Genomic DNA, 11,195 nt, shown 5'->3' with positions numbered 1-11,195 from the left:
GGTTTGGATGCTATGAACCAATCTATATCCAAGAATGCAGCTGATGGATCTTTTATGGATAAAACATTTGCGAGGATCACACAAATCCTTGACAAAATGACAAAACATAACCAAGCTTGGCACTCAGAGGACACCACAGGTGGAATTGCATATGGTACTCCTTCCTTGGCCAACATGATTAAGGAAAACCAAGAAAAAGACCAAGTAATTGTCGGGCTTGCCACCAACATCAATGTGTTGACAAAGATGTTCACTGAAAGCCAAACAAAAAAAGGTGAATATGGTGGAAAATGTTCAACCCACATCAAATGAAGATTATGAGGAAGCAAATTATGTCAACAACTCTCAGGGAGATTATCAAAGGCAACAATACCAAGGTTCAGGACAACAAAACCAATGGAGGCCTAACCCACAAAGGCAAGGCAACCAATAGTGGAGGAATGACCAAGGTAGTTCAAATCAAGGGAATTGGAGTAACAACAACAATAACTTCTCAATTCAGAGTTCAAATCCTTATGCCCCACCGAAAGGGCAATATTCAAATTCTCCGCAGTGGAAGGAAGGTTCTTCAAGTGATTCCAAGTTGGAAAACATGCTTGAGAGAGTATTGCAAAATCAAGATAGGTCCGACACTTCAATGAGGAATATGACCGAGCTTGTTGGTTCTTATACCGCATATATTCAAATGTTGTAGATGCAAATGAGAGACCTTTCAAGAGAGCAAAATGCGAAGCAAAAGGGCACACTCCCAAGTGACACAATTACAAACCCAAAAGGTAGTGGGAGTAGTCCAACTTCTTATTGCATGGCAATTACATCTCAGAGTGGGAAAGTACTTCAAATAGAGAATGAACAAGTGGTCGAAGTGGAAGATTCCGAACAAGAGGTTGAGGCACAAGTTGAAGTGCCAATTATTGTTGAAGCTAAAAAATCCCGGAAGAGTTGAAAATTCAAGAAGTGAGCCAGGAAGAGGTTAAGGAAAAGGTGAAAGAGACACCAAAAACTCTAGCACCAATTCCTAGACCTCCTCCTCATTTCCCTTAAAGACTTGCTAGGAGGGTTGATGATAGCAAACTCGAGAAGTTCTATAACTTTCTCAAGCAATTACTGGTGAATATTCCATTTGTGGAAGCATTTCAAGAGATGTCGGGTTTTGCTAAGTATTTGAAAGACTTGATCACCAAGAAGAAAACCACCAAGAATGAAGTGGTGAATGTGACTCAGCGGATTAGTTCCATCATTGCAACAACCACCGTTCAAAAGAAAAAAGACCCAAAAGATTTTATCATTCCATGCACTATTCGGGTGCGCGATTTTGCAAGAGCTCTTTGTGATAATGGGGCTAGCATCAACTTAATGCCTCTTGCTATTTACAAGCAAGTGGGGTTAGGTATGCCGAGGCCTACAAGTATGAGGTTGCAAATGGTCGATCGTTCAATAAAGAAACCGATGGGAATTGTTGATGATGTTCTTGTGAAAGGGGGAAAGTTCTTCCTCCCCGCCGACTTTGTGATCCTTGATTGTGCCATTGACAAAGAGATCCCTATCATATTGGGGAGACAATTTCTTGCTATCAGAAGAGCACTTATGGATTCAAAACAAATGAGATCAACTTCCGAGTTAATGATGAAGAGGTTACATTCCAAGTGAGGAAGGATATGAAGTTGCCACATAGATATGAAAGCATCTCAATCATTGATGTCGTTGATGAGGTAGAAGACGCAATTGAGATGAAGATGGAAGAACAATGCCTTGGTGAGGCGTTGGGGAAGTTTTGGTAAATTTCGATGGTGAAGACATGGAGGGATACATGGAATCGGTGCATGCATTAGAAGGACTTGGGTCCTACACTTATGCTCCAAAGAAACTTTCTCATAACTTAGAGATTAGAGTCACTCCTCCTGCCAAGCCTTCAATTATTGAGCCGACATAACTTGAGCTCAAACCACTTCCAACGCACTAAAGGTATAAATTTCTTGGCTCTAATGACACTCTACTAGTAATTGTTTCTTCTTTGTTGAATGATGTGCAGGTAGAACAACTGTTGAATGTCTTGAGGGAGCACGGGCAAGCTATTGGGTGGACAATAGCGGACATCCGAGGGATTCCCACCAGAATTTGTGAACACAAGATACAATTGTAGCAAGAGAGAAAGCCAAGTGTGGAACATCAATGAAGGTTAAACCCTTCCATGCAATAAGTGTTAAAGAAAGAAATCATCAAGTGGTTAGATGCCGGGGTGGTCTACCCTATTGCCGATAGTTCTTGGGTGAGTCCTGTAATGTGTGCCGAAGAAAAGAGGCATGACCGTGATTGAAAATGATAGAAATGAGTTCATCCCTATGAGAACAGTGATTGGAGGGAGAATTGCATGGACTACCGGAAGCTAAACAGTGCTACGTGCAAGGACCATTTCCCTATGCTTTTTATTAATCAAATGCTTGATCGTCTAGCGGGAAGGTCATTCCATTTTTTCTTGGATGGATATCCCAACTATAACCAAATCAATATCGCATTGGAATATCAAGAGAAGATAATATTCACATGCCCATATGGGACGTTTGTCTTTAATCGTATGCCATTTGGGCTATGCAACACCCCGGCTACTTTCTAATGGTGCATGATGTCAATCTTATCGCACATGGTGGAAGATTCCTTAGAGGTGTTTACGGATGACTTCTCTATAGTGGGTGATTCCTTTGAGCATTTTCTTGACAACTTTAGACAAGTGCTCAAAAGATGTAAAGAAACAAACCTTCTGCTAAACTGGGAGAAATGCCATTTCATGGTGGACGAGGGCATTGTTTTGGGCCACAAAATTTCCAAACAAAGCATAAAGGTTAACCGGTAAAATATCAAAATCATTTCCAAGCTTCCTCCACCACTTCAATAAAAGGTGTCTGACGCGTTTTGGGGAACGCCGACCTCTATAGGCGTTTTATCAAGGACTTCTAAAAATTGAAAATCCCATGTGCAAACTCCTTGAAAAAGATGCAAAGTTCATATATGATGAGAAGTGTCTCAAAGCTTTTGAGGAATTGAAAGAAAGGCTCACCACGGCACCTATTATTGTCACACCCGATTGGTCTCTTCCATTTGAACTCATATGTGACGCTAGTGGTGTAGCTATTGGGGAGGTTCTTGGTCAACGACATAACAAAATACTTCACCCTGTCTACTATGCAAGCAAGACACTTAATGGTGCTCAAATGAATTACATTTTGACTGAGTAAGAACTTCTTACCATTGTCTGTGCTTTTGAAAAGTTTCGAGCTTATTTGTTGGGGTCCAAATTGATAGTTTACACCGATCATGCTGCTCTTTGCTATCTTATGGCGAATAAGGATGCCCAACAAAGATTGATTCGGTAGGTCCTTTTGTTGCAATAGTTTGACATTGAAGTCAAGGATCGGAAAGGGACAGAAAAACAAGTTGTGAATCACCTATCTAGACTTGAAGAGGTAGGGAGACCAAAAGAAGACCTTGAGATCAATGATGCCTTTCCAAATGAGCACATATTGGCATTGTCTAGCACATTCGCTCCTTGGTATGCCAACATCGCTAACTTCTTGGTTAGTGATCTTATTCCTGATGGATTGGAGACTTATCAAAAGATATAGTTCTTGCGGGAATGTAAGCAATACTACTGGGATGAACCCTTCTTGTTCCGAATTTGTGCTGACAACATCATTCGGCGGTGTGTTCCGGAAGATGAGGTAATGCCAATTCTCAAAGCATGCCATGATTCTCCTATTGGGGGTCATTATGGAGGAAACTGGACAGCTGCAAAGGTGCTTAAATGTGGCTACTATTAGCCATCTATCTACCAAGACATAAATCAAATAGTCAAGGCATGCGATCAATGTCAAAGATAAGGTTCAATATCCAAAAGACATGAGATGCCTATGAATTTTGTACTGGAGGTCGAGATCTTTAATGTGTGGGGAATAGACTTTTTGGGCCCTTTCGTGAGCTCTTATGGCATGACCTATATCTTGGTGGTTGTGGACTACGTCTCCAAATGGGTCGAGGCAATCACCTTGCATAACAATTAAGCAAGGAGTGTCACTGCATTCTTGAAGAAGAACATATTCATGTGATTTGGTACTCCAAGGGCCATCCTGAGTGATGGGGGTTCTCATTTCTGCAACAAGGCTTTCGCCGGGCTGCTTGAAAAGTATGGTGTAAAGCACAAGGTGGCCACACCCTATCATCCTCAGTCGAGTGGTCAGGTTGAAGTTTCTAACAGGGAAATCAAAAATAAAAAACTATCAATGCAAATAGGACCGACTGGTCAAGGAAGCTAGATGATGTGTTGTGGGCATATCACACGGCATTTAAGACTCCTATTGGCACTTCACCGTATCGGTTGATTTTTGGCAAAGCATGTCACTTGCTAGTGGAGCTTGAACACAAAGCCATGTGGGAATTGAAGAAGTTGAATCTTGACTGGGCCGAAGCTACTAATTTGAGAATGACACAACTCAATAAAGTGGAGGAATTCTGTCTCTATGCCTATGACAGTGAAGCCATATACAAGGAGAGAATGAAGTTTGCCCATGATAAGAAGATCTTGAAGTGGGAGTTCAATTCCGGTGACTTGGTCTTACTCTTTAATTCAAGACTCAAGTTATTTTTGGGAAAACTCAAGTCCAAATGGTCTGGCCCGGTCAAGTAGAGGAAATGGGAATTCTTCACTGAGGTCCCCGATGAATATAATGAGAAACTTGTGAGGGAATTCTATGCTTCATATGGTGCATCAAGAACTGTTGAGCATAAAAGAAACACGAAATTTGCACAATCTGTCCTAGTTCGAGGGGTCCAAGTTCTCTGTGATGACACAACCATTAAAGACCTGTAATTTGAGGAGTGGAGGCCAGACGCAGCTAAGTATGAGGGTAAGGTAGCTAACAAGAACAACGAGCGTGCCTGGATTGCCTCTGTTATAGCAAATGGGACACCAGCCTGGATTGACCCTAAATACAAGATCTCATACAGGAGGGTCGATATTGGCTCAGCTTTGTCACATCCCATCTGATGCCGTCTAGGAATGAAACTGGCATCAACATTGAGAAGGCAATCCTCATTGCGTCCATCATGACAGGCATAAAGATTGTTGTGGGAGATATTATATTCAGGGAGTTGAGAATCAAAGCAAACCAGAAACAAACATCACTTCCCATCCCATGTTTTATCACTGGTCTCTGCAAAGCTGTAAATGTGCCTCATATGCCAAAGCATGATAAACCTGAGAAAGCTCTCAAGGAAAGTGACACGTGTATCAGTGACATAGTAGACAAGGAAACTACAAATCAACTAGAGACTCCAATTCCTCCTCCTGCAGACTCAGTAGCATAAGAGGTCCCAGCATTGCCTGACACCTCTCAGGCCCAACTACCTCCACATCTACTCCATAGCATACCACTGCACAGCCACAGGTCCCCTTACCAACTCTTTCCAAGATGGGTCTACTAGCTCAGCACGCCAATGCTAAGGTAGACCGGCTAATAAAAGAAATCCAAAACCTCATCCGGCATGCATTGATCCATGTTCAATCCTCAGTGAGTGTTCTTCAATAACAGCGTAAAACTTATGAGGATCGCCTAAAGCACTTTGAAGTGTGTCTTGAGAAGGTCGAGCGGGGTAAGGTTGGAGGTATGCCTTGGCTCAGGAAGGATGTTGATTAATTGAAAGCAGAGCTGCAAAAGATGCAAAATTTGGAGTTTGACTTGACACCCTTCCTTCCGAAGGAAGGTGAGCAGGGTGCTTGCTCTTCCATTCCAGAAATGGACTTTGATTTCACAAACATAATGGTAGCTCCAAAGTTACATAGTGTTGAGACCTCAAAGGCTCCAGCTCCTACTATACACATTGACGTTCCATCAGAGGTGGGATCTGGAGATACTGAGGAATTTGATGAAAGGGATTCAGAAGATGAGGATTCACTGGTATAGGACATTGAGGGTCACTGGGACAAGGGTAAACAAGTTGCTATTTTTATAATTGCACAGGATGAAGAGGAAGCATCTGTGCAGATAGCAATTGCACATTCTTTAGCAGATATGGTTGCCAAGGCACTTTCAACGACCACTCAGCCATCACTAGGTGAGGATAGCAGCTCCCAAGCCCTGGACCTAGCCTTACAGCAGGTGGAGCTTCCTGCTCCAGCCTCATGGTAGGTGAAGCTTCCTGCTCCATCGTCACAGCAGCTGGAGCCTCTTGATCCAGCCGTGGAGGCCACCACCCAGTTCAAGGTTCCCCTAGTTGCAGCTTCAGTACCAGCAGATGACCCCACAGCTGCCCCAGATGCTTCAGCTCCTCCGAGCGCCTAATGCGCCCTAGGAAGTCCCTGAGATTCCTTTATACATTATCTATGCATTGGGGACAAGGCATGATTTTCGGTTGGGGGTGGGGTAGTCATGTTTTCTACCCCATGTTTTGTGTTAATATTGTACATAAACGCTTTACTCTCGTAGTATAGCTTCATAGTTAGTAATGAATTCCCCTTGGTTTTTCTTCGCCGAGTTCTTTTCCAAGGGTTTAATATTAGAACCACGGCAGTAGCATGAAATGTTTTGACTTATTTGGTGTTGATTTTTCTAGTTTCAAGCATGTGATAAATTGTGTAAATACATGGTACCCTTCATTCTTTTGCGTATATATATATAAAAAAAATATTTTTGGTTAGTCATTCTTGTGAATTTGAGGCTCGCTCTTTGACTTTATGCTTATTCAGAATCTTACATATCTTGAGATGAAAGTTTTGAGTTGTCTTGTATTCACTTGAGCGCTGAAACTATGTTGAGTTGAACAATTCATGCGATGTGAGTAAGTGAGAATTTTTATAAATAATGCATATGCTTAACTTGTGATGTCTAGAACTTGCCCGGTTGGTTTCTTAGTGCAACTCTCAGGTTAATGATTGGATGCTAAAATGATCTTAGGCCATGTTTGTGACTACTAGCTAGTTTTGCCCAAATTGACCTCCTTGGTACATTAATTATCCTAGTTACCCTCGTTGAGCCTTTAACCTTTCATTGGCTACCACATTACAAACCTTTACCCCATTTGTTAAATAATTCCTTCTTTTGAACCCATCCCTCCTTGAATGGGTAAGAATGAGGCTTGGCTACCACATTACAAACCTTTACCCCTTCTGTTAAATAATTCCTTCTTTTGAACCCATCCCTCATTGAATGGGTAAGAATGAGGCTAAAAGCCTATGTTGGGGGTGCCGTTACAAAGTGGAAATTGGTAAGGTTTACTACTGTATGTAGATAAAAAACACAATAAAATCAAAGTTGTGGCAAGTTGTTCGCAGAAGATGAGACATCCCTGATGTTTTCAAGCATGTACTAACGAACCCAGGCAAACTAGTTGATAGCTATCCTGTTTACCAAACAATACAAGACAAACACATCTCTTAGATACAGAGTACTAAGTGAACCAATATGGGATAACAAAGTGGTAGCGATAATGCGGGCTAGAACACGGTGTTCAAATTTCAAATTTTTTGGACCAATATCAGGAGGGTTTTCAGACAACACTCTTTTGGCTTCCTCAAATGACACTTCAAAATTATCTGTCCAGGAGTGTTGTACAAAGAAATTGTACCCAACAAGCTTTGTTGCAAAGATTTTCTCAAACTGATAAAAGTCAAGCATAATATGAGTTCCTAAAACCATGGATTCTAGATCATCTTTATCATTCACAAAGAGATTTGCATAAAACATATGCACATGCTCTTCATAGACAGTCACCAACAGAGCAAATAGAGAGACAAGTTTCTGAGTTTTGAAAACAAAAAATGACATCACAGTGAGAGTTTTGCATTGATTTTAAATTTACAATGCGGCCAAAAGCAATCGACTTTCCTTTGAAAGCAACAAACGTAGCCTTCTCTTTTGGGCCCTAGAATTTCATCTTGTCTTCAGGGCCAAACTCCACACTTTCAGTTTTCCCCTTTTTTATGAGAAGATTGTTAGGGTATGGACTCCATTGGACGTTTTCCCGCCCTATTTTGGGAGATGAGAATGTCTTCTTGAGAACTACTGGAATCTTCCTTGGTCAGTAGATGGTCTGTGCTTTTTGAGGATTCTATATCAATAGGATCATCTTTGGTTTTTTGAAGTGATGACTTCTTCTGGGTATGGAGGAGGAAAGAGAGGGTTTGGTTTTGACCATGAGTAAAAGAGAACAGAGAGATAGAGATTGAGTTTCTTTGAGAGAATGTGAGATATGATCGAGGGAGAAGGGGTTAAAAGGGTTTGAGAGGATGCCTCGATTCTCGGAGAGACGTGTAAAGGGCAACTGAAACGTTGTATTCTGCAAGCCCGCCATCAATTCACAAGTAATGAAAGTATAGACTAATCAAGTACTAAAAGTTTTTTGGGGCAAAAATTACAAGAAAATATATGGACCAAAACTAAACTTAGACAATTATAGAAAACATTAAGCAAATTTATACGAGAATCGTACAAATAAAAATTTTGTTACGAAGGAAATAGAATCTTTCTTCAAGCAAAGGTTTTGTACAAATATCCGCTAACTAATTTTCAGTATTTACGAATTCCAACATAATATCACCTTTAGTAACGTCATCACATATAAAATGATGCTCAATCTCAATATGCTTAGCCCTAGAATGATGCACAAAATTTTTTGATAGACAAATTGCACTAGTGATGACGTAATAGTGCATAATAGGAACACAGTTAAAACGTAAATGATAATCTAATAGTTGATGCATAATCCATAGTACTTGTGTGCAGCAGTTGCCTACTGCTAAATATTCCACTTCAGTAGTGGATAGGACTACACAGCTTTGTGTCACGACAGGATTTTCTGCCCTCAGGATTCGTGATGGCGCCTATTCGTGAAAGCTAGGCAAACTAACTATTAAGGTTTTAACCCACTAGCCATCAACCCAAACAGATATAAACATACTAAAGTTAAACAGATGAAAAGTGCGGAAGAGTTATAACATATTCAAATAATCCAATACATGTCTACCCACGGATCTGGTGTCACAAATTCACGAACATCTAGGAATTTCTACGAACACTGGTCTAGAAAGAAAAGTACAATTGTTCTCGGAATGAAAAGAGACAACAGAAAGCTAAAACAAGAAAGGGGGACTTCAGGCTCTCCGGATACTAACAGATCTACCTTGGTTTCCCTGTACTGAAGCCAGCTACCTCAGCTACTCACCGGGTCCAGTACCGAAATCTGCACAAAAGAGTACAGAGTGTAGTATCAGTACAAACGACCCCATGTACTAGTAAGTGTCGAGGTAACCTCGGCGAAGTAGTGACGGGGCTAGGACATGACAACCATATAAACATGTGCAGTTAAATCATATACAAACAGAATCATAATAACAAGAATCAACAGAATAAGGTGGGAAGGGGATATGCTGCGGGGAATATCAAATTCTAACAATAAACCAATATATAAGCATCAATAAAGAAGCATATTGAACATTATATCTATATCAACAAGAACAATGAAATGGTAACACGTGCACGACATCACCCTCCGTGCTTTTACTCTCGTTCTCACCATATGAAACAACAGAAACGGCATGGCATCACCCTTCGTGCATTACCTTTCATAATCATGGCACAGCATCACCCTTCGTGCATTATTCCTCACAATATCGACACGGCATCACCCTTTGTGCATTAACACTCATAATATCGGCAAGGCATCACCCTTTGTGTATTTCACTTACTCACAATATCATGCACGTCATCACCATTCGTGCTTTACACTCTTCCTCCCCCAAACAATATAAATAATACGTCCCGGCAAGGGAATCGACAATATCAACAATAACATCCCGGCAAGGGAATCAATAATATCAACAATAACATCCCGATAAGGGAATCAATTATAATCAATTTTGTTTTCAACAGTTAACTTTAAAAAATAAGTCTCAACTTGAGCCAGTACTCAACAATGGTCAATTACCAAGAAATTATCATAAGCCTTGTCCAACATCGATAATTATCAATTTAAACATGGACAGTGCATAATAGAGTCATAACAATCATAGTATAAGACTCACGGGAATGCTTGATACCAAGGTATAGGTACTCGTCACCACACCAATACGTCGTACTCAATACTAACACATAGCAAATAAGACCACAACTCATATTCCCTCAAGCTAAGGTTAGGCCAAACATTTTCCTCAATTCCACGGACAAGATTAAGCCTCAATTACCACTTTACCTCTCAGTTCCACTTCCAATCCGCTTGTATCTAGTCATAATTTACTTAATAACATTAATAAATGCTAAATAAACCAATTCTAATGCATGAAAATAGGTTTCCTATTGTTTTCCCCAAAAAGTCAAAAACTGACCCCCGACCCGCTGGGTCAAAACCCGAAGTTCGAACCAAAACCCGATTACCCATTCCCTTACGAACTCAAATATGCAATTAGTTTTGAAATCCGACCTCAAATTGAGGTCCAAATCCTCAAAATCTGAAAATCCTAATTTTTACCCAAAAACACTCAATTTTCTCATGAAAACATTAGATTTTGAAGTGAAATTATGTAAAAAGATTGATTAGATGGAAAAGGATGAGTTAGAAATCACTTACTTATGATTTGGAGAAGTTTGAGCCTTTGAAAAACCACCTAAGGATGTTTAGGGTTTGACAAAATCGTAAAATGATAAAAAAATCCCGATAGAAATCTCACTTCATAGGTGCAATTATCGCAATTGCGATCAGGGGTTCGCAATTGTGAACCCTTTGAAATATTGCTATCTTCGCATTTGCAAAGGAAACGTCGCAATTGTGATGTGAGGGTCTTCGCAATTTCCAGCCCTGAGGTCGCATTTGCGATGAGGGACTGCCCAGGCCTAGTTTGCAATTGCGACACTTTGGTCGCATTTCCCCCTCACCACTTCACAATTGTGAGATCAGAGGCCTGTGCAAAAATACCAGATGCACAGCTACATTTTCCTAAGTCCAAATCACCCCGTGGCCTATCCAAAACTCACCGAAGCCCTCGAGGCTCCAAACAAAACTTGCACGCAAGTCTAAAAATATTATACGGACTTGTTTGTGCGACCAAATCATCAAAATAACATCAACAACTACGAATTTAACCTCAAATTCATGAAATTCTTTAAGAACATTGAAATTTTCATTTTCTCAACTAAAGGTACGATTTACACCAA

At 40.6% G+C, this 11,195-nt stretch overlaps 1 protein-coding gene across 1 annotated transcript; it reads left to right on the top strand.

Moving 5' to 3' along the window:
- Nucleotides 1-1,143: 1,143 nt before the first annotated feature.
- Nucleotides 1,144-1,650, top strand: LOC138887032 (uncharacterized). Its single transcript, XM_070168744.1, has one exon. It carries the CDS (start codon nt 1,144-1,146, stop codon nt 1,648-1,650), a length of 507 nt encoding a protein of 168 aa, XP_070024845.1.
- The last annotated feature ends 9,545 nt before the right edge of the window (nt 1,651-11,195 follow it).

This window comes from Nicotiana sylvestris, chromosome 3, assembly GCF_000393655.2.
Source record: "Nicotiana sylvestris chromosome 3, ASM39365v2, whole genome shotgun sequence".
Taxonomy (NCBI): Eukaryota; Viridiplantae; Streptophyta; class Magnoliopsida; order Solanales; family Solanaceae; genus Nicotiana; species Nicotiana sylvestris.
The sequence above is the reverse complement of the archived record's forward strand: the minus strand, read 5'-3'. Positions and strand labels throughout refer to the sequence as shown.

Coding starts and splice junctions, on each gene's coding strand:
- LOC138887032 (XM_070168744.1), top strand. CDS start 1,144: ATGTCGGGTTTTGCTAAGTATTTGAAAGACTTGATCACCAAGAAGAAA.